This window comes from Uranotaenia lowii, chromosome 1, assembly GCF_029784155.1.
Source record: "Uranotaenia lowii strain MFRU-FL chromosome 1, ASM2978415v1, whole genome shotgun sequence".
NCBI classification, from domain to species: Eukaryota; Metazoa; Arthropoda; class Insecta; order Diptera; family Culicidae; genus Uranotaenia; species Uranotaenia lowii.
In genome coordinates, this window is record NC_073691.1 from 87,503,183 (window position 1) to 87,527,571 (window position 24,389).

At 39.3% G+C, this 24,389-nt stretch overlaps 1 protein-coding gene across 1 annotated transcript; it reads left to right on the plus strand.

Annotated features, from left to right (window-relative positions):
• Positions 1 to 15,945: 15,945 nt before the first annotated feature.
• Positions 15,946 to 22,510, plus strand: LOC129737598 (uncharacterized). The gene is made up of 2 exons (XM_055728758.1): positions 15,946 to 18,664; positions 18,723 to 22,510. Exons 1-2 carry the CDS (start codon positions 15,946 to 15,948, stop codon positions 22,508 to 22,510), a joined length of 6,507 nt encoding a protein of 2,168 aa, XP_055584733.1.
• The last annotated feature ends 1,879 nt before the right edge of the window (positions 22,511 to 24,389 follow it).

Sequence of the window (24,389 nt, forward strand, 5' to 3'; positions counted from 1 at the left end):
TTCACAATAAAAAGACAGCAAAAGTGTACCAAATTACGTCAACTTTTCAATCCTTTTTTCAACTTTCCAATCCTCGTTTCAAAATTTATCCTGATTGACTTTAAAAATTTTGACGATTCATGTTTGAGAAGTATGGTTTTCACACCACTTTTTTACATTTTTTGTGGTCATGATCTTAAAAAAAAAAAAAAAAACTAGAGTTTTGTGCAACTATAGGGGAGAGTGGGGATACTTGATCCCCTTTTCTTATTTTCACCATATCTTTTTGGAAAAATTCAGCAACTCGCCTTCTTTGACATTTTCTGACAGCTTGTAACTTCAAGTTTCTATGCTCCAAAAATTAGAACGATACTTGAACCCGTTGATGAACTAGAAGCATTTTCGTGGGAGTAAAAAAATTGCGATTTTTCTCAAGTTAGGGGAGACTTGATCCCCTTTTGAAGGAGACTTGATCTTTTATTCAGGAAGCCCTAATCTATATATAGGGGAGAGTGGGGATACTTGATCCCCTTTTCCTATTTTCACCATATCTTTTTGGAAAAATTTAGCAACTCGCCGTCTTTGACATTTTCTGACAGCTTGTAACTTCAAGTTTCTATGCTCCAAAAAATTAGAACGATACTTGAACCCGTTGATGAACTAGAAGCATTTTCGTGGGAGTAAAAAAATTGCGATTTTTCTGAAGTTAGGGGAGACTTGATCCCCTTTTGAAGGAGACTTGATCTTTTATTCAGGAACTCCTAATCCTTGTATAAAAATCAAACAAAACCCCACGATAGAATGTTAATTGACTATTTTGGTCATGTTTGTTCTCATTTCACAATTCATGGCAGACATAAGAAGAAAATTTCATCACTTTGTCTCAACGCTAATAACATTGTATACTTAAAGGCGCTATCTATATATATAAAAATGAATGTTTGTCTGTCTGTCTGTTCCCTATAGACTCGGAAACTACTGAACCGATCACCGTCAAAACTGGCATCTGAGGGTTTTTGAGGCCGGGGATGGTTTCTGTAATAGTCAAAACTCCATCTGACTTAAGGAAGCAGAGGCTTCCATACAAAATTTGTAGTTTTTCGAAACAAATTAAAGTCATGACATCCATTTTCTTGAAATTTTTTTTCCCTTTGGGCGGTTTGTTTTTCGTCTCTATGGTCGAGGCGTCGTCGCCAACGTCGCAAAAGGAAAGTAACCCAGGCATAGCATACTGATCAGTAGGAATATTTTGGCGCGTATTTCTCAACCAAGCATATTTTCTTTGAGGGGTTTGTTTTTCGTCTCCATGGGCGAGCAAACGTCGTTGCAAGAGGATAGTAACCAAAGCACACTGTTCATTGATTGCTGGAAAATTTAACAATAAGGCGCCAGTTTCTCAAACACGTGGGGCGATATGCAACCTAGATGTGTTTTTTTCTTGCTTATTTGATTTGTACACAGCACGTGGTAATAAATGACGCCTAGATGTGACACGGATTGGTATTTTATCAATCAAATCGAAACCGATTGAAAGATTTGCAAAAATACTTCCATATTTAGTTCGTGTTAATGTAGGTAGCATTCGACTTTTCATTCAAGGAACATTAGAACATGTTCAAACGTTCAACTTTTTCTGTTAAAAAAAATTAAAAAAATATGTTTTCTTCTAGAAATTGTTACTTCGGCCCAAATACACAACTGAAACAAATTTAGAAATGAAAATGGGAGCTATTTATTTTAAACAATTCTGAAAAAACTATCGTACTTTTTGCTAACATACCAACTCAAGTACGTACTTAACATGAAAAGTGTTTTTGTGTTACATGGCTGCATAAAAGAGACTTTTGATTCGCTTCGTTTTTGAAAAGCGAGACTTTAGAACTGATATTCAACTGGACGCAAAATTTTTAAGAGAAATTTTTAGTTTACCCTTAAAATGTTAAAAACAATATTCCCTTCTGTCAACTTACACGGTGGGGCAAGGGCAAACGTCGAAATTTTAAGAAATTCATCTTCAAAATGATTCAATATGTTGGAAAGACCGAATTCCGAATGTTGAAACTGCAGCGGATATTGAAAATTCTTAAATGTCTTTGTAAATGAAGGTTATTCCCTTTGAACAGCATTCGATTTTAAAGCCATTACTCTGACGCATCTGTAAATAAGCTTTGCATTAACACTTGCCCCAATATACGGGACAAATGTTTTTGCCTACATTTTGAAATATTTGACTTTCAAAGAGAAAATTTAAAAAAAACCGCTGAGAACTTATTTAGTGATGCAACTGATATTTTTTTAAAATATTTATATGTTTACCGGAGTAAATTTATTTAAAAAAAAAAGAAATTTGCACTGTATTTGATACATAACTAATTTAATATTTTTTTCATTACCATGATAAGTGCTGTTTGGGTATCGAGCCGGTTCAATTTGCCTACCTTCTTCAAGCAGTGGGGGACAAAATTGAAAAAGATGGGAAAGCTCCCATGTAAATTTCAGATATAGATCTTTTCAAAGAAGGGACCATATTTAAAAAGGTTTTTTTTTTTGGGTACAGAGTACAAATTTCAGATCTTGAAAAACGAGTTTAGAGATCAAGTTTCAGTAAATAATAAATACCATCTTTGAATTGCAATTCAGAACTGCAGCTGCAGCTCTCATTTCAAAGTTGTTGGTTCTGAAGTATGATGAGGTTTGATTCAAATAAATGCTCTCTAAAATCTAAATTTGAATAAATTTTTACAAATTACATTTATTTCCGGAAGGTGTAGCAAAGCACAACGGGTCAGCTAGTTTTTCTTCTTCTTCTTCTTCTTCTTTTACCAACATAGCCAAAACGAGTAAGCATCCTGGAAAATGAAAAGACTTGCGCCCTTCATTTTTCTTTTCGACGTTATCTCTGTTACATAAAACATGCATTGCAGAGATAACTACGGCCAGGCCAACCATGTGGTAATTACCGCAAAAGATTCTGGAGCAAGGGGAGGAATAAAGCGTGGAGTTCCCTACCAAACGCTTCATATGGATGACTTAAATGCCTACAGCATAATTTTAAAATAGCTACACTAATCTAATGCCAATGTATATTAGGAAAATAACGTTTAATATAATAAAAAAGGTTAGATCTCACCAAATAAGTCTTGAAAGTTTTCAACTAGAAACCTTTTCCTCTAGTCCGGAGCAGCTGACTTTAAAATTCCTTCCGAAATCCCCCAACCAGGATTCAGCAGGCCGAAACAAAATACGAAGCACTCCGGGAACAACCACCAGTCACTTAATCTATCATTTTCCACTGTTCAATTTTAAAATTTCTAGTTTTATTGTAATTTAATTAAAAAAAATTTATGGACGAAAACAAAAACGCGTGCGATGCCCAAAAATCATGGCTTACTCCCTCCACACAACGGGTCAGCTAGTTTTTTATAATTAAGAGAAAATTAATTATTTTTGTTCTTTTCTTCAGACAATTGTTTGATCAATATTAGTTTTTGGATACAAATTAGTAATTTCGTAATCATCTATCACAACGATCAATTCAGAAGAAGAATATGCCGTTTGGAAGGGGGATCAATTGTTCCCAACTCTAGGGGATCCATTGTACCCATAATCAACATTTTAGAAAACTTTTTCTGAAAAAAGTTGAGAGTTTTCCATTGCTTTGAAAATATGGCATTATGAAGTTCATTTTACGCTCGAACGATTGATACATTGGAACCAATATTTTTTTCATATTTTCCCATTAAAGGAACATTTTAAAGTGATGAAAAAAGATCTTAAAGCTTAGTTCTTTTAGAAATGGGACAGTTACGAATGCGTGTATCTCAAAAACCATTCGTTTGATCGAAATACTTTCTATGAAGAAAATGAACGTAATGTTATGATATTTCATGAAAAAAATTTAAAAAAAATTACTTATCGTTTTTTGTTAGAGAAATTTCTATTTTATTCTTGGTATCTCCCATTGGCCGGCGCACACTTTTTTCAGTCATGGTATTGATCAGTTTTTTCAACTTATACTTCGTCAAATCTATATTTTAGGTGGCTTCACCCTCATTCTTCAATTTCTGATACTTTTCGGTCCAATACTTATCTTTTAAAAGAAACTGAAAGCATTTTTGTGGATAAAGTTGTTTCGAAATGAACAAATTTAATTATTTTTGACCACATTTTTGAACGTTTTTAATAGAATTTCTTCTGGAAAAATCTGACAATAGCGAAATAAAACCATCATAAGATTGAACTTGAAGTAAAATCGGTTAGTATAAATCGTAGGTTGCGGATGGTACATACAAGATTACTCTTTTTAGGCTTTTAAAAACAGCGAAAACCAAAGTTTCGTTTTGAAAATTTTTGTTTTTTTTTTCGCAGGAGCAGAATTTTGGCAAATCATTATAGTTTTATACAAAATATCCAGCAAATACATACTTTAATATACTCGGGATCTTGCAACGAGCAGACATGGTATAGGATTCAAACGCTGGAATTTGTTAAAAATAGGGTATTTCCTAAGTTTAGTCGTTCATCAGAAATCATCTGTCCCATAGCCTCGGTACCGCGGCTTTACAGCTTACGAGCTCTGGAACTAGCAAAAAATGGTTGTTTGAGGTTGGGTTTCAATGAGTCATCACTAGGCAACACTTTCAGCTTATCGGAGAAAATTGTTTTGGACATTTCAGCGATCTACCCTAAGTTTTTCGCTCATTGAAAATTAAAAAGGCTGGTATGAGACTTGGCTTCCCTGATGACCTTCAACTGTAGTTGCCGATCATGTGCTTCACTCCAATGCTTGATTTGAACTTTGTGGACATTATTGACAGTGTTTGCATACTTATCCACCACAAAAACTCAGCAATTCTTTGAATAATCAACGGTTTTGTCAGCTAACAATTTGATAATCACGAATTTTAAAGGAAACTGTGCGAAATTATTTTTTTCTTTTTCTCTTGCATCTGTCGTATCTCATGATGAAAAAAGATCTTAAAGTTAAATTTTATGAAATTTTTCAAACAAAGTTCAATTACTCAAACAATTATTTTGTTAAAAAATTTTAAACTACAAACATTGTTATTTTGCTAATTTTGGCACATTTTTCTAGAACATTTGATCTTTGTAAGACATTCCAGTTTCGAGATATAGCTAAGGAATCAAGTATCCCCAGGGATCAAGTATCCTCATTCTCCCCTATAAAAAGCAATTTCTGTATGTTTGTTTGTTTGTTTGTTTGTTTGTTTGTTTGTTTGTTTGTCCGCTATAGACTCAGCCGTCTTAAGGGCTAGAGGGCTGAAATTTGGCATGGATGCTCATTAGGACCAGGAAGGATGAAAAATGTTTTCAGATTTTCGGATGACCCCTTCTGAAGGGGGTCGTCCATAGAAGACAAATATTGTTTTCGCGATATTGACGTTACTTTTCGTCGGATCGTGTTGAAAATTAGCACATGAGTGTTTTGAAAGACGAGCAATTGATTTCAGGTGTCAAGTTTTGTGTAAGGGGTCAGCCAAAGGGGTCATCCATATTAACTTTTTGCTGTTTTTGCGATATTGACGTAATTATACATCGAATTCAGATGAAAATTGGTACACGAGGGTTTTGAGTGACGTGCTATCGATTTGAGGTATCAAATTCAGTGTAAGGGGCCGGCAGAAGGGGTCGTCCATATTAAATTTTCAGTATCTTAGTGATATAGACGTTTTTATACATCGGATTGGGGTGAAAATTTGCACACGGGAGTTTTGAGGGAAGGGCAATCGATTTCAGTCATCAAAGATTGTATAAGAGCCCCCGAAAGGGGTTTAGCTTTTTGGCAATAATTGCGTTGTTATGCAATGATCGAGTCGAAATTTATACACGTGGTTTTTTGGCACGGTAAAAGGATTTCTGATATCAAATTTAGTAGCAGACGACAGACAAAGTGATCGACCAATATTTTTGCAATTATTACTTAACAATGAATTCAGAAGTGCATCTGGAAAATGCTTGGCAATTGGCTTTCATACAAACTGTTCATGACATATTCCAAGTTAAAAGCGAAACGGAGTTCGTATGGGATCAGCTAGTCTATAGGGGAGAGTGGGGATACTTGATCCCCTTTTCTTATTTTCACCATATCTGTCTGGAAAAATTTAGCAACTCGCCGTCTTTGACATTTTCTGACAGCTTTTAACTTCAAGTTTCCATGCTCCAAAAATTAGATCGATACTTGAACCCGTTGATGAACTAGAAGCATTTTCGTGGGAGTAAAAAAATTGCGATTTTTCTGAAGCTAGGGGAGACTTGATCCCCTATTGAAGGAGACTTGATCTTTTATTCAGGAAGCCGTAATCCTTGTATAAAAATCAAACAAAACCCCAAGATAGAATGTTAATTGACTTTTTGGTCATGTTTGTTCTCATTTCACAATTTATAGCAGACATAAGATGAAAATTCTATAACTTTGTCTCAACGCTAATAACATTGCATACTTAAAGGCGCTATTTTTTATAATTAAGAGAAAATTAATTATTTTTGCTCTTTTCTTCAGACAATTGTTTGATAAATATTAGTTTTTGGATACAAATTAGTAATTTCGTAATCAACATTCATAACGATCTATTCAGAAGAAGAATATGCCGTTTAGAAGGGGGATCAATTGTACCCAACTCTAGGGGATCAATTAGACCCATAATCAACATTTTAGAAAACTTTTTCTGAAAAAAGTTGAGAGTTTTCCATTGCTTTGAAAATATGGCATTATGAAGTTCATTTAACGCTCGAACGAATGATACATTGGAACAAATATTTTTTTCATAATTTTCCCTTGTAAGGAACATTTTAAAGTGATGAAAAAAGATCTTCAAGTTACACTTTGTGAAATTTTTCAAACAAAGTTCAATTACTCAAACAATTATTTTGTTAAAAATTTTTAAACTACAAGCATTGTTATTTTGCTCATTTTGGCACATTTTTCTAGAACATTTGATCTTTGTAAGACATTCCAGTTTCGAGATATAGCTTAGGAATCAAGAATCCCCAGGGATCATGTTTTTAGATTTTCGGATGACCCCTTCTGAAGGGGGTCGTCCATACAAAACAAATATTGTTTTCGCAATATTGACGTTATTTTTCGTCGGATTGTGATGAAAATTTGCACATGAGGGGTTTGAGGGATGGCCAATCGATTTCAGGCATTGCATTTTGGGTCAGGGGTCGGCAAAAGAGGTCGTCCATATCAACTGTTTATTGTTTTTGCGATATCGGCGTTATTATACATCGGATTGAGATGAAACTTTGCCCATAGTAGTTTTGAATGACGAGCAATCAATTCGAAATGCTAAATGGGGAATCAGTGGTCGTCCATATTAACTTTCAATATCTTAGTGATAATGACGTTTTCATACATCGGATTGGGATAAAAATTTGCACATAGGAGTTATTAGGGACAAACAATAGATTTAACTGATCCAAATGAAAGTCAGGGGTCGGCCAAAGGGGTCGTCCATATTAACAATTCACTGTTAATGCGATTTTGTAGTTATTATACAACGGATTCAGATGAAAATTGGCACACGAGAGTTTTGAGGGACGGGTAATCGATTTCAGGTACCAAATTCAGTGTAAGGGGTCGGCGAAGGGGGTCGTCCATATTAACCTTTCCATATTTTTGCAATATCGTCGTTATTATACATAGGATTAGGATGAAAATTTGCAAACGATAGTTTTCAGGGACGGGCAATCGCTTTCAGATGTCAAATGTTTTGCCAGGGGTCGTCGAAAGGGGTCGTACACATTTATTAAATTTCCCACTGTTTTGGCAATATTGACTGTGGTAGAATATATGTGGAAGAATTGGAATGTATAGAAGTTGTTGAATAAGAGTTAAACTTAAATATGTATTTCCAAATAATTAAATGCTGTTAGTCATGTAAAAGAAATTGCCAGATAAATAAAAAAAAATATTATTTGAATTCAATCTCTGATAAAATGTTTACTCTGATTTTGGGGTTTGTCAAAATTTAATAACAGAAATACAATGTATAGAGAAAAACTTAAAAAGCGTTAAAAAGAAAGGAAATTTGCTATTATTCATGCAACGTGCAAAATTCGAAGAATGTGAAAAAGAAAAAAAAGTGAGTTCGGCAGCACTGATAGAACAAGTTCTGCGACGGAATGACGTTCTGTAATCCGTGGTGTAGAAGGAAAAAGAAAAACGGCACGGATCGGGTTAAAACAAAAGTGGATTCACCACATTGACGTTATTATGCAATGGATTGCTTAGGAAATTTACTCACGGGAGTTTTAAGGGAAGGGTAATCGATTTCAGATATCAAAGATTGTATGAAAGGTTACCAAAAGGGGTTTGTTTTTTGACAATAATTGCGTTGTTATGCAACGATCGAGTCGAAATTTATACACGGGGGTTTTCGCCACGGTCAATTGATTCATGATTTCAAATGAAGTAGCAGACTTCAGAAAAGTGATCGTCTAATATTTTTGCGATTATTACTTAACGATGTACTCGGAAGTGCATCTGGAAAATGCTTGGCAATTGACTTTCATACAAACTGTTCATAACATATTCCAAGTTAAAAGCGAAACGGAGTTCGTATGGGATCAGCTAGTCCTTGTATAAAAATCAAACAAACCCCCAAGATAGAATGTTAGTTGACTATTTTGGTCATGTTTGTTCTCATTTCACAATTTATAGCAGACATAAGAAGAAAATTCTATAACTGTGTCTCAACGCTAATAACATTGCATACTTAAAGGCGCTATTTTTTATAATTAAGAGAAAATTAATTATTTTTGCTCTTTTCTTCAGACAATTGTTTGATAAATATTAGTTTTTGGATAAATATTAGTAATTTCGTTATCAGCAATCATAACGATCAATTCAGAAGAAGAATATGCCGTTTGGAAGGGGGATCAATTGTACCCAACTCTAGGGGATCAATTGTACCCATAATCAACATTTTAGAAAACTTTTCTGAAAAAAGTTGAGAGTTTTCCATTGCTTTGAAAATATGGCATTATGAAGTTCATTTTACGCTCGAACATGACGAGACATGAGACATGAGACATGAGACATGAGAAATGAGACATGAGACATGAGACATGAGACATGAGACATGAGACATGAGACATGAGACATGAGACATGAGACATGAGACATGAGACATGAGACATGAGACATGAGACATGAGACATGAGACATGAGACCTTAGACATGAGACATGAGACTTGAGACATGAGACATGGGACATGAGACAGGAGACAGGAGAAATGAGACATGAGACATGAGACATGAGACATGAGACATGAGACATGAGACATGAGACATGAGACATGAGACATGGGACATGAGACATGAGACATGAGACATGAGACATGAGACATGAGACATGAGACATGAGACATGAGACATGAGACATGAGACATGAGACATGAGACATGAGACATGAGACATGAGACATGAGACATGAGACATGAGACATGAGACATGAGACATGAGACTCGAGATCTGAGACACGAGACATGAGACATGAGACATGAGACATGAGACATGAGACATGAGGCATGAGACATGAGACCTTAGACATGAGACATGAGAGATGAGACATGAGACATGAGACATGAGACCTGGACATGGGACATGAGACCTGAGACAAAAGACATGTGACAGGAGACGATCTGAATTCCACACTATCAATTAAGCTCCACTTTATTCTACTATTCTATTAATCTAATTGATTTTGTTTTCTATCTTAAAAATAAACTATCATTGTACGCAAATTTTTAAATAATCATGGTTCTTACGCGTTTTTTTTTTTTCGTAACGTGCTTTTTTGCGCAGATTTTTTATTTAAAATGGAATGTTTACGTGGATTTTCGAATTACGGGTTTTTTTACGCGGATTTTCGAATTAACGCAGTTTTTTTTTACGCGGATTTTCGAATTAATACGGATTTTCGAATTAACGCGGTTTTTTTACGCGGATTTTTTTACACGGTACGAAACTCTCGCGTAAAAAAAACCTCAGTGTACTTAGAATAACGGAAAACTGAAGTGTTGTAATTGAATATTGTCTGCGAAACATATTTACATAGTTACATAACAAGGTTTTTAATTTGATAAAGAGTGTTAAATTGATTTGGTGTTTTAACTATACCACCCCCCGCCCCTACACCCCTTATTTAGATTTTTTTTTCCAAATAAAATTTTCACCGTGGTATCGGCACAGAGAACGTATCGGGAAATTACTTGATCTTAAAAGTTGTTAAAAATAAGTGTTAACAAGTTAGTTAGAAATTTGGCAAACATTTTGATTTAAAACAATCTTTTATTTCAATACAAATGTTATCCTGATATGAAATATTCTTCAAGAAACCAATTTCAGCTTCAATTAAAATTTGTTCCTTCAAGTAAATTTTGATAAATTTCCCAAGGCCCAAAAAAAAGTTATAAATCAATTATCTATCAACTTTCCTCAGAAAACAAGTAGTTTCGAGTTCTGCGAAAATAGAGAGGTTTTCTTTTTGTTTACTTTTCTTCATTTCACGATTAAAAAAAATTAAAGCAAATTGAATTTAAGATAATTTTTAAAGCATCAATAAAATCATTTTTTTTTAAAACTTTCTGCAGTAATGTCAAAAATTCTTGTACCTTTTAATATTTTATCAAATTTAAGAAAATACTGCTGAATTTCACTTTTTTAGATCATGCATCATGCTCATCAAAATATTATTCCTTAACTGAATGAAGAATAACAAACAAAACCCGAATCAGATTTTTCTTAAATGTTTGTTTAATAAAATTAAACAGTTATCATAAAACTGATATTTTTTGAACCCCATATCATCGAAACCAAATGTGATAGTCCAAATTTGACAAAATATTCGAGTTCACAGAGAACCAAAATGTTTCCCCATAAATTATCAATGAAATTCAGTAAATAAGTTATTTGAATGGTAACACGTAGTTATTGAAAAACATTCCTTCTTAAATGGTTAAAAAGTTGTCTTTTAAATCTACTTATTTAACTTTTTTTTCATATTTATTAACCGAATTTTGTAGAACCGTTTTCTTAATTTTTAAATAAATTCAATGAATTTTAAAGTCAAACTATTTGAATTTCAAGGAATGGTTTTGATAAGTTTATCTATGTTTCTCAATTCTGAATATTTTGTGATCTAAAAAAATTAACCTTTATCAACCAACCCATCAGTTGAAAATGAAGTGAAGAAATATTAATTTATATGAATAATAAATAAAAACTATTATTGTTTGTTGTTTGTTATTCATGATTAATTTTGAACTTGATCAGGAAATTTTTTTAGAATACAATTTTTTTAAATATGTGATTTGGGAATTTTTATTTCAAATTTTAAAATTAAACTGCTTAAAAACTATTTTGAAGCATATTACTAGTTCAGAATAAGAAACATCATTTTGAAAAATGTATCAATAACTTATCGAAAATATCTTTGAATTGAAACTTTCATTGTGATTTGTTTTGGAAGTTTTGATTTATGTTATCAGTAATATTTTTTTTTTGAGTTTGTGTGGTAATGTGTAAGAAAATGATGTAAGAGATCCATTTCCTTATTTATTATGTACTAGCTGATTTTACCCGGCCTTGCTCGGGTTCACATAAAATATAAATCGAAATGAGTCGTTTGACTTTTTGAAATTTTGAAATCTTTTTCTTCATCATTATAACAAATTGATCTATGTTTAGCCATGTGAGCTTTGTAAGTTTTGTTAGTCTTCTTAAAGCTTAAATTGGGATTATTAGCAAAGTTTATCGTTTTCTGATTATTGAATAACTAATAGTTTTAGGTTTGCTAATAGAAATTTGAAATCATTTCCCCTGAATACTTATCCATTCTATCACAAAAAACATTTCAATCTAAGGTTGCCAGGTTGCCCAGATTTATCCGGATTTGCTAGAACATTTGAATCAAAATTTGAGGTAAGTCAGATCTGGCCAAGTTTCCCGGATTTTGTTGCAAAAAGCCCGGATTTTGTCCGGATTTATTCACATTATTTTTAAAACCTAACATAAACTGATATTTTATAATTATTATAATTTTCAATTTTAACATTCAAAAAGAAGTTTTAAATGGCAAGTTTTAGAAATAATCATGACTCGTGTTTGGAAGCTTAATATACAATTTAAAATCTGCTGATGTGGTTTTTTGAAAGAAAAGTATTGCAAGTATATTTTTCGTATTTTTACTGAATAATTCCACGGTTTTGACCCAGTTTGCCCGGATAGCCAGGATATCGGTTTGAACATTTGGAAATCAAATTCTGGCCAGGCATATTTTTCCATTTCTTAGGAAGCTTGAATTCAATTACCATTTTATCGACTAATAACATTTTTTTATCCTTTCCATGGGTTATCTAGTGAAAATCCCATGTATTAAGCTTGTAAACAAATGTTAACGACCTCTTTTCAAGATCTCTCCGTAGAATGGAATACCCATTTAAGTTTTATTTTGTACTTAGAAATTTCTAAATAGATTTCGGCTGAAACCTTTGCATGTTTTCAATGTGCTTTTTAAGTTTTCTTATAATTGGATGGTAGAATTGAACACATCGATTATCAATAATAACTTAAAATTTTAAAATTTACAATTGAAGTTGAATTGTAGAAAACTAAAAACTTCAGATTAAATTGCTTAAAGTCTGGTACGTTGGATTTGTTTATTTTTTTGCATAAAATGAACGTTTAATTGTCTAATTCCTATTGTAAATTAAATTCCTAAATGGCAATCAAAGTGTTGAGATCGCAGCCTTGAACTTAACCCTCAGTTTTATTAATTGTTTCTCTATAAGGAGTTCCGAAAATATGAAAATGGATGGTTCCTAAAAGCTAAAAAAAAATAGTTTTCAGTCCAAATAACTATTCAACTGAAGAAGTCAATTCATAATGAACATGAATTAATGTATCCATACTTTACACACTGCATATTCTAGTAGTTTCTCAACCACTGTTCTTATCAATATATTTTTAACAGGCGAGTAGTTTTTTTTTATCTTTAATGAAGGCTCATTATTGCAATCAAATGCCTTGGACCGGTGTCACGTGCTTTGAACAGTAGAAGGATAAATCACCCGCCAAAATTTCTCCTTTCAATTTGTTTTATACTCAGCAAGTTTTGATTTGCTTTCCAGTACACGTGAACTTTGGATGGTCGTTTCTAATGCCTGGCCCATGGTGATGGTGAAAACAATCCCGCCAAAGGAAACGAAAATCGGTTGACAAATGGGTGCCATGACTTTGGTTCGTGGGAAAAAAAAACGTAAGTCGTATGGGAGGGTCCTTTTACTTAGGAGGGAGGGGTCAAAAACTATTACCTCGACCTTTCTCATGTCCGTTTACATCACTGTACCAAATTTCAAGCTGATCGGTTAAGCGGTGGGGATTTGTATAAGGTGCATAGTGCATATATATATTAGACTGGCCCATATCCAAAAAAAATCCTTAAATTCCACGCGGCACCCCTTAGATGGGTGCCTTTAGGTGAAAAAATCACTTTCTGAAAGTTTCAGGTTATTTGACAGGAGCACGAGCTGGCGCAAAGGACTTAAAATTTGTATGAAGATATTCGGCAAAATGTATGAAAAATCGACATACTTTCACCCTTTGTGTTCTAAAATATGTTTCCAGTATGCTAGAAAGCTCAGAATTTCAGGAATTGTAGTTCAAACAAGGACAAACAAGTTTGTAGAAGATTGTGACGCGATACGAGTTGACTGAGATGATCCGCAATTAAATGTGTGATTTTTTCGCATTTCTTTGATATATCGTGAATTTGATATAATCGCACTCACTGGATAGCATCGTCCCACAATGCAGCAGTTCATAGTTTTTCAAACCTTTTTTTCAACTTTTTGCAAAGATATTTGTTATCAAATAAGCTACAACTTTGCCGATGACACAAACTTTCTATCTGTTATTCTCATTGTGTGACAATGCGATCAAGTTAGTACTAATAATCCACCAATAAACCGTTCACGATATATCGATGAAATGCGAAAAAGATCACACATTCAATTGCGCATAACTCATCACAGTCAACTCGTATCGCGTCACAATCTTTTACAATTTTGTTTGTCATTGTTTGAACTATAACTCCTGAAATCCTCCTGAGCTTTCTAGCATACTGTAAACACATTTTAGAATACAAAGAGTGAAAGTATGTCGATTTTTCATACATTTTGCCGAAAATCTTCATACAAATTTCAAGTCCTTTGCGCCAGCTCATGCTTCGGCCAAATGACCTGAAACTTTCAGAAAGTCATTTTTTCACCTAAAGGCACCACTCTAGGGGGTGCCGCGTTGAATAAAATGTTGTAAAAATCATCCCATACAAATATGGGCCAGTCTAATATATATATACAAACATATATAGCCCAACTCATCTTTATATATTAGATTTTTTGTGTTATTATTGTTAGCTAAATTTGAATTTAAAATCCCCCTCCCTCCATGAACGGGTCCTTCGCACGGGCCTGGTTGCATACAATCGCTCGCTGTGTGTTAGACCTCATAAATCGACATGACTTAAATTCTACTTCATTTGCGTGCCACTTCGCAAACCAGCGGAAGAACTTGCGATTTCGAGATTCATTGCAGCGATTTCTAACGTCGTTCAAATGGCCAAATGAAGTCGTCGTCGGCTGCAGGGTTACCAAACGTGAAAACGCTTTAAACAGTATTTAGAATTAGATCTTAATTAGTAAATTTAGAATTAAATTTCCGTTTCAATGTTTATAACGTGATAGTTCTGATATTAGCCACCAAAAAGATCATTTTTTTTGCTTTTTTTTGTTTCATGATATCGATAAGCTTATTGCATAAGCAAAGGGGAAATTTTAAAGTTTTTATTAACGATATTTTTGAAAACTTTTGATTGAATTTGTGGAGTGCCTCCTACACACCTTCAGCTAATTTTGTCAGAAATGTTTGAAAAATAATTAAACATGCACCAAAATTCATATCTGAGTCGAAAGGTCTCAGCTCAAAGAGAGAAACAAGCATCACATAAATGCCCTCGAAAGTCACTCTATCGCTCAAGTGGTTTCTACCTTGGTGCAGAAAAGACGAACAGAGTGGAGTTGACTGCTCGAAATACCTAAAGGTTAGTGTGACACCTTCCAGCAGACTACCGAATAAATGTGTCTGACAAATAGTGGAATGATAAAGTCTGCTTCATTTAATATTGGAACAAATTCTTTTGCTCATTGTGACGCTCCTAGTGGACGGATTTGGAAACTTTTTTCACCCACGTGTCGGGAAATTCATTACCTTTTACCATGTATTTATGTCATAACACCAAACGATAGCATTTTGTAAACAACCGCCATGGAAGCCGAACGAAGAGATCAAATTGTGCACAGTTTTCTTGAAAATCCATTGTTGTCGGCATCGAAGCTAGCTAAACAGCTTAAAATGCCCAGAAATACCGTATGGCGTGTTATCAAGCAGTACAAGGAAACTGTTGCGCGCGCCACGTCGACCAGCGAGCCTAGTCCGTCCCTGGTTGTCGACAACAAACGTCAGCCGTGACAACCGTTGGCGAACAAGCGAACCGGCCGCCGAACTGTGTGGAGAAAAAGAAAACTGGAGAAGGCGAAACGAGTGAAACGTGTTCGATTCAGTTAGAAAGCTTCTTATAAAAATCCGAATTAATTATTCTAAAGTTGCTAGGTTGTTATTTTTCTTTTATTCCTATTTGGATCTACGTGCAAATTGGATAACCTAGAAAACCTTAACCTAAATTTGTTGACTAGAACGTACAAGGACAGGTTCCTACGAACAGACTTCTTCTAAGTTGCCCGTAAAAGTGTTGCACGATAGCGAAGAGCTACTACAGAATTTTGTAATTCTTTTTCTTCGTGAAATATACACAAGTCTTCACAAAACTGAGAAGTTTTAATTCTATCGGCAATAAATTTACAAAATTCTGTAAATAAATTGGAATGGCAAGTCAACCCAAAGGCTCCCAGTCACGACGTCCTGCCAGTGTGTCCGGTGGCTCAGCCAATGTTGGTGGGCATGTTGCGATCGGCGTAAACCATCCGATGATGTCATTTCTTTCGGAGACGGCGAGCCAACAAGTAACCGCAGCCGAAATGGTAAACACTGCAAAAGGAGCCATCCCCAAGGTACAGCCGCGACGTTTCTCCAGTGCGCCAGGTATGCTAACCGATGTTGGCCGTCAGGTCGTAAATCGCGGAAACCATCCGGAGGAATCATTCCCTTCGGAGACGACGACCCACCAGGTAAACGCTACCGGAACGGTGAGAACCACAGCTGAAGCCATTCCTAAAGTACAAAAGAAGGCAACTAAGATTAGAAGTAAACGAATATCAGTCCCTGTCAGACGAAACCCCCCTCGCCGCGTTCGCTTAAATCCAGTCAGCAGTTGCGGGCTATGTAATGAGCCTGATAATTTTGCCATGGTACAGTGCGACGAATGCGACTGGTGGTACCATTTCGCGTGTGTCGAAGTGAGTCAGTCAGTGGAAAACATAAGCTGGTCGTGCCCCGGGTGCGCAAGTGTAGTCGTGGTGAGGACCCCCCGAGCAGCAGCGAAAAGTGTGCCCGAGATCCAGCAGCCCAACCAGAATCAACAACAACAAAATCCACCCCCCAACGTCACAGCATCGGTGAAATCGTACGGGAAATCAAGTAGGCGAAGTGAGAAAAGGAGAATCGAGCTGCAGCTACAAAAACTGGAAGAAGAACGTACTTGCCAGTGGAAGTACCTGGAGGAGAAGTACAGCCTGCTTCAGGAGCTGGAAAGCGAAACTTCATCTCTAGTCAGCCATCCGGATTCGATGTTGGAGAATGCAACAAAGGTTCGGCAGTGGATAGAGGATACGGAGAAATGTGGCGACGATTCAGGCCTCGTCGACGTAGGACCGGAAAACGAACCAGTGCTGTGCAACTCGTCGAAGCCCCAAGCGCTCGAGAATTCAAATCAAGAGCAACCAGTCGATGATGGATCCGAGATCGCTTCATTACTCCGCGAACTGCTAGCTGTAGATCGCCGAGCACCACCGGCGTGTGCTGTCCCGGTGATGAATTCCAGTAATGCGGTCTCGCGCCCGATTTTGAATAAAGGTTCTGGCGCAGAACGAGGAATGTCGGCCCCTAGACGGAATTCAGAGACGATTGTTGAAATGTTGAGGCAGTTTTCGGAAAGGATCGTTCCACCGGCAGACCAGCGGAGTCGTCGTACTACTCCGTCAAATTTCCCTGAAGAAACAATTGCAAATCAGCGGGAACCGGAATGCCGTCCGAATGTTCAACCCGGTGTATGTGCGCAACAAGAGGAACGTAGGGAAACTGGAACCTTCACCGGCGGATTAAATTTCATTCCCGGACAAGGATCTACCCCGGTCGCTCCAGTCCTGCAGCAGCAGCCACCGATGCCCCCCGTAGCCGGAACCTTCGCCGGCGGATTAAATTTTGTTTCTGGGCAAGGATCTACTCCGGTTGCTCCAGTCTTACAGCCACGGCCATCGATACCTCCCGTAATCGGATTCGACGACGGAGATACTACCCACCGGCTGAATAGAAGTCAGCTGGCCGCTAGACAAGCCGTGTCCAAGGATCTGCCGGACTTCAATGGGAATCCTGAAGATTGGCCGCTTTTCTTTTCGATCTTCAACTCGTCCTCCCAGCTATGCGGATTCTCGAATGAAGAAAACATGCTGAGATTGCGGAAATGCCTTAGAGGAAAAGCGCTAGAGGCAGTCAAGTGCCGCATGCTCCATCCATCGAACGTACAGGGAGTTATGGACACCCTTAAGATGTTGTATGGACGACCAGAAACGATCATTCAGGCTATCGTCAGGAAGATTCGGGCATTACCGTCTCCTAACATCGAAAGGTTGGATACGGTGATCCAATTCGCCCTCAGTGTCGAGAATCTGGTGGCGATGGTGGAAGCATGCGAAATTGGGGATTTTATCTACAACGCTTCCTTGAGATACGAGTTAGTGGAACGATTGCCGCCAACGCTGAAGCTAGACTGGGCAAGAAATTCCCGAAATACACTCAACCCAAATCTCTTGGACTTCAGCTCGTGGCTCCGTTTTATCGCCGAGGATGCTAGCGCGGTTTCAATTTCTGCTGGCAGTGATAACCGTTTTAGATCTTCGAAAAAGGATGGGTTTTTGAATCATCACGCAGAAGAAGACCGTCAACAATCGGAGAAACCGTCGGTCGCTCAAGGGAGCAACAAACCCTTTTCAAAAGACTTCGCCAAGGCATGCCCCGGATGTAAAGGAAGCTGTTCATCATTGGCGGAATGCAAACGGTTCAAGGAGCTCAGCTACGATTCCAGATGGGCGGTAATACGAGAATTCAACGTTTGTCGGAAATGCCTGCGCAAACATTACGGTCCATGCAAGCAGAAAAAAGCGTGTGGTGTCAATGGCTGTACGTATTTGCATCACTCTCTTCTACACAGCGAAGCAAGGAAATCGACGACCACAACAGCTACTCCTTCAACACCAACTCCTCAAGCTCCAGCAAATACCAGCTGCAACGTACACCAAGGACAGTCCGAAATCCTGTTCAGATTCGTTCCAGTTCTTCTACATGGTCCGGCAAAGTCGATTCGAACCTACGCCTTTGTAGACGACGGTTCGGAACTCACACTGATGGAACAGAGGCCTGTCACAGAAGGTTAACTTCCAGATTTCAAGCATCCTAAATCCATCAAAAAAGTTTCCGCTTCACGAAGTTCACACTGTTAGGAGTCTGCAGTTGCGACCACAGACGCTGCAAATTCCTCAGCTGCAGGAGAAGTATCGGCATCTTGGAGGTTTGCCGGTGGAATCTTCCGAAGAAGTCAGCCCGCGACTCCTCATCGGATTGGATCATGCAAGTCTGGGAAATGCGATGAAATCCCGCGAAGGCAAGCCAAACGAGCCCATAGCCGTCAAAACTAGGTTGGGATGGATGATTTACGGGTGCTGTTGCAAAACGAACGACGATGTCAGCCATGTCAATCATCACAGCGTTCAGCTATGCCAGTGCGAGACCGATACGGACCAGGAGTTGCACGAAGCCATGAAAAAGTACTTCTCTCTGGAGAGCCTCGGAATCAGCAAACCGGAAAAACTGCTCCTGTCTAAAGACGATCAACGAGCCAACGAACTCCTGGCAACGCTGACGACACGCAAGAATGGCCGTTATGAATCCGGTCTTCTGTGGCGTTATGACAACGTGCGGCTTCCGGACAGTAGAGCGATGGCATTACGGCGATGGGAATGTTTGTATCGACGGATGCAGAAGGATAAAAACCTTGCGCAAGCAATGAATGCGAAAATGCAAGAGTACCTGACCAAAGGATACATACGGAAGTTAACGAAGGAAGAGCTAGAGATGTCCAACAACCGAGTCTGGTATCTTCCGATATTTCCGGTAGTCAACCCTAACAAGCCCAAAAAGATACGGGTTGTGTGGGACGCAGCTGCAAGCTGTTATGGAGTATCCCTTAATTCCGTTCTGCTCAAAGGACCCGACCTGCTGGCTTCTCTTCTTTCAGTTCTGGTGCGATTTCGGGAGTTCCGCGTAGCTGTTTCCGGTGACCTCAGGGAAATGTACCACCAAGTCCTGATGAGACTTCAGGACCAGCACTGCCTACGGTTCTTTTGGAAGGAGAATCCAGATGACGCTACACCCAGCGTATACGTGCTGCAAGTAATGTCCTTTGGGGCGTGCTGCTCTCCAAGTACCGCCCAATACGTCAAGAACACCCACGCAAAGCAGTTCGAGCAGGAATATCCGAATGCGGTCGACGCTATCATTCACCAGCATTACGTGGACGATATGCTCATCAGTGCCGAAACGGAGGAGGAAGCAATCCAGCTAGCTACGGACGTGAAGAAGATCCACGAGTCCGGTGGATTTGAGATGCGGAACTGGATATCAAACTCACCGGCGGTAGTTGCTGCGCTTGACGGAGAAGGGACCAACGAGAAGAATCTGAGCATAGGGGAAGCGGAGACCACCGGAAAAGTGCTCGGAATGTGGTGGGATACGAAAGCCGACTACTTCACATACAAGGTATCCGCCCGCCATGACGCTGAGTTATTGGCTGGTAATAGACGACCGACGAAGCGTGAAGTGCTTCGGACCCTGATGATGGTGTTCGACCCACTCGGGTTGATCAGCCACTTCCTCATGTTCCTTCGAAGCCTTCTGCAGGAGATTTGGAGAGCGTCCGTCGACTGGGATGAGGAAATTCACGACTGTCACTTCGAAAAATGGCTGACCTGGTTGCGGATTCTCCCTCAAGTTTCGAACGTGAAAATTCCCCGCTGCTATCGCATCGCAACTTCTGCAGGAGAGAACACCGTCGTACAAATGCACACTTTCGTGGACGCAAGCGAGAATGGATTTGCGGCCGTCGTCTATCTGCGATTCCAAGAAGGAAGTACCGTGGAGTGTTCGCTAGCTGGAGCAAAAACCAGGGTCGCTCCGCTAAAATTTCTATCTATTCCGCGATCTGAGCTGCAGACGGCCGTCATTGGAGTCAGACTGGCGGATTCGATTCTGGCATCTCTTTCGATAAAGGTTCAAAGGCGCTACTTCTGGACAGATGCGAGGGACGTGATGTGCTGGTTGCATTCGGATCACCGGCGCTACAGCCAGTTTGTAGGAGTTCGAATCAGCGAGATACTGGAGTCGACGGAGATAAAAGAATGGCGGTGGGTTCCCACAAAGTTGAACGTGGCGGATGATGGGACCAAGTGGAAGGGATGTCCTGACTTGAGTGCATCCAGCAGATGGTTTTGCGGACCTGATTTTCTTCGAAACCCCGAGGAAGACTGGCCTACGACCTCGCAGATTGTGAAGGCGACCGATACGGAGCTTCGTCCGCATCTACATCTCCATTTCAAGGCTTTCGACCCGATCATCGATGCTAGCCGGTTCAGCAAATGGACAGTCCTTTTGAAAACTACTGCGTATGTGTTCAGAGCCATCAAAAATATGCAACGGTCCTTCCGAAACTCTCCGAAGGCGCACAGACCTTTCTCCCGTGATGAGTTCATCATGGCCGAGAGCTATCTCTACCAGGTGGCCCAAAGGAGCACGTATATGGAGGAAATCGCCATCCTGTCTACGAAGCTCCAAAAACCGTGTGAAAAACCGATTCCCAAAAGCAGCTCCCTCTACCGCCTCTGTCCGATCATGGATGAAAAGGGGATTCTACGGATTCGCGGACGAACCAACGCTTGCCAGTTCATCGATAGCAGCATCGCCAATCCCGTCATTCTGCCACGAGACCACCATATTACTCGGCTTATCGTACTGGACGTCCATCAACGCTTCCTGCATCAGAACCACGAAACCATCGTAAATGAGCTGAAACAACGCTTCTACATTCCTCACCTCAAGGCAGTCTACAAGTCGGTCCGCAATAGCTGTCAAACCTGCAAGAACGAAGGAGCTCGACCACAAGCACCGCTGATGAGCGATCTGCCGCCTGCTCGTCTAGCGGCCTACAGTCGACCTTTCAGCCACATGGGGGTGGATTATTTCGGCCCAATGACGGTATCCATAGGCCGCCGAACGGAGAAACGCTGGGGAGTCTTAGTCACTTGCCTGACCGTACGGGCAATCCACCTGGAAGTCGCGCACTCACTGACAACTGATTCGTGTATCATGGCTCTGCGCAACGTCATGGGCAGGAGGGGAGTACCAGTCGCCATATACAGCGACCATGGTACGAATTTCGTAGGGGCCAAGAAGGAGCTACAGGCCGCACTCGAACAATTGGACCACGATAGGATCGTAGCGGAATTTACTTCATCTCAAACCACCTGGCACTTCATCCCTCCTATGTCCCCTCACATGGGAGGAGCTTGGGAGAGGCTGATTCGGACGGTCAAACAGAACCTGGAGAAGCTGCTTCCGAGTCGTCTGCCATCCGACGAAACGCTGCGGAGTACGCTCATTGAGGTGGAAAGTATCGTCAACTCGAGACCCCTGACGGAAATACCTCTTGGCGACGATCAATCTCCTGTGCTGACACCTAACCATTTCATCATGGGGTCGTCGAATGGAATGCTGCCGTGGACCTGCTTCGATGACAACCCCACCCGATTGCGGCAGAACTGGCGGATGTCACAAAGCCTAGCGGATCAATTTTGGAAGCAATGGCTGCATGACTACCTCCCTTCACTGACTCGTCGAGCGAAGTGGTTCACTGAAGCGAAGCCGATCAAGGTCAACGACATCGTGATCATTGTTGACGCACGGTTTCCTCGCAACTGCTGGCCCAAGGGGCGAGTGATCGCCACTAATGTAGCACCAGATGGGCAAGTCAGGTGGGCTACAGTGCAGACCGCTAAAGGTATATACGAGCGACCATCCGTCAAACTCGCGGTGCTCGACGTCGGCGTAGGAGGAAATGCAACTCAGATGGATCTTCGGTGCATTGAAGGGGGGAGTGTTGCGCGCGCCACGTCGACCAGCGAGCCTAGTCCGTCCCTGGTTGTCGACAACAAACGTCAGCCGTGACAACCGTTGGCGAACAAGCGAACCGGCCGCCGAACTGTGTGGAGAAAAAGAAAACTGGAGAAGGCGAAACGAGTGAAACGTGTTCGATTCAGTTAGAAAGCTTCTTATAAAAATCCGAATTAATTATTCTAAAGTTGCTAGGTTGTTATTTTTCTTTTATTCCTATTTGGATCTACGTGCAAATTGGATAACCTAGAAAACCTTAACCTAAATTTGTTGACTAGAACGTACAAGGACAGGTTCCTACGAACAGACTTCTTCTAAGTTGCCCGTAAAAGTGTTGCACGATAGCGAAGAGCTACTACAGAATTTTGTAATTCTTTTTCTTCGTGAAATATACACAAGTCTTCACAAAACTGAGAAGTTTTAATTCTATCGGCAATAGAAACATTGACGACGGCTCGGAAGCCGCATTCGAAGCGTCGGAGTGGAACTGTCGACCGGAAACTGCGTGGGAAAGTCATCAAGGCCGTCAAGAAGAACCCCAATCTTTCAGACCGCGATTTGGCCAATAAGTTCCAGGCCGCTCACAGTACGGTGCGACGAATTCGTCTCCGGGAAGGAATAAGGTCATTCCGAGCCAGCAAACAGCCAAATCGGCTGAAGCAGAACAATGTTGTCAGAATCCGTGCTCGAAAGCTGTACGACCAAGTGCTGACCAAGTTCGACGGATGTAAAGTCTGCTTCATTTAATATTGGAACACAAACAATAGCGTGTAGTTCAGTCATTTATTAACGAATTCATAATTTGTTTTTCATACAAATGTTGCATTTTCTTTTCAAAAAATTAAAAAAATTATTCATTGCTGTTTCGAAGAAATTCTCGTACTGGCACTCGTAAGAAAACTGTGCACAATTTGATCTCTCCGTTCGGCTTCCATGGCGGTTGTTTACAAAATGCTATCGTTTGGTGTTATGACATAAATACATGGTGAAAGGTAATGAATTTCCCGACACGTGGGGGAAAAAAGTTTCCAAATCCGTCCACTAGGAGCGCCACAATGAGCAAAAGAATTTGTTCCAATATTAAATGAAGCAGATTTTAAGCACGATTTCGAGAAAAATCAACCACGCGTCTGCATTATAACTAGGGGAGCTAGGTGAAATAATTTTTCGCAATTCGACTGTCAGCAGCAGACAATTCTGATAAGAGAAAACCTAGAGCGGACATGACACTTAAAAAAAAATCCGATCATTTTCTGGCTTTTTTTCCACCTACAGTCGGTATTGCGAACCTGCAAAATTTGACGAACAAATGCCCTGTAGAAAAAATTTACCTGTTTAGCCCGATTTTGTTAGCAAAATTGCCTATTTTTTCTCGAAAGTTGGATGGCACTTTCCAACTGGGAGAGCATTCCATCGAAAGCGATCGATGCACACTAGACTGCCCCAAATTTGTATGGGAAATTTAAAACTTGTGAAATGTTATACGCTGCAGGCTAAAACTGATCCTGGGCCTAGTACAAGATCTCATGCCAAATTTGGGCCAGATCGGACCAAGGGAAGGGGTCGCTCAACGAGCCTGAAGTTTGTATGGGATTTTGAGACATTTTGTTCGAGAGAAACATGAAAAACCAGTTTTTCGTCAATAACTTTTGTCTCCTTCGACCGATTTCTTTCAAAAACGGGTTTTCCTGAAGCCTTAATTATGAAAAATATTTCATCAGAAGGTTGCATTTCAATTGAAGTTAAGATAAAAAAGTTATTAAGCTTCATAAATTGGCTAACTTTTTTAAGGGTGACATTCATCACTGTTTTTATGAGGCGACTTAATGTCCGACCAGGACACTCAATGTGAAATGCATGCCGTTTCGTCAAATAATGACCGATTTTAACATCTGTTGTTGCGCTCGATTGCAATTTTTAATGTTTTTCTAAT

What these genes read in the sequence shown, in the direction of transcription:
- LOC129737598 (XM_055728758.1), top strand. Translation starts at nt 15,946, where the DNA reads ATGGCAAGTCAACCCAAAGGCTCCCAGTCACGACGTCCTGCCAGTGTG. An exon ending in ACAGAGGCCTGTCACAGAAG is followed by an intron (nt 18,665 to 18,722) that starts GTTAACTTCCAG and finishes CGCTTCACGAAG; the next exon opens with TTCACACTGTTAGGAGTCTG.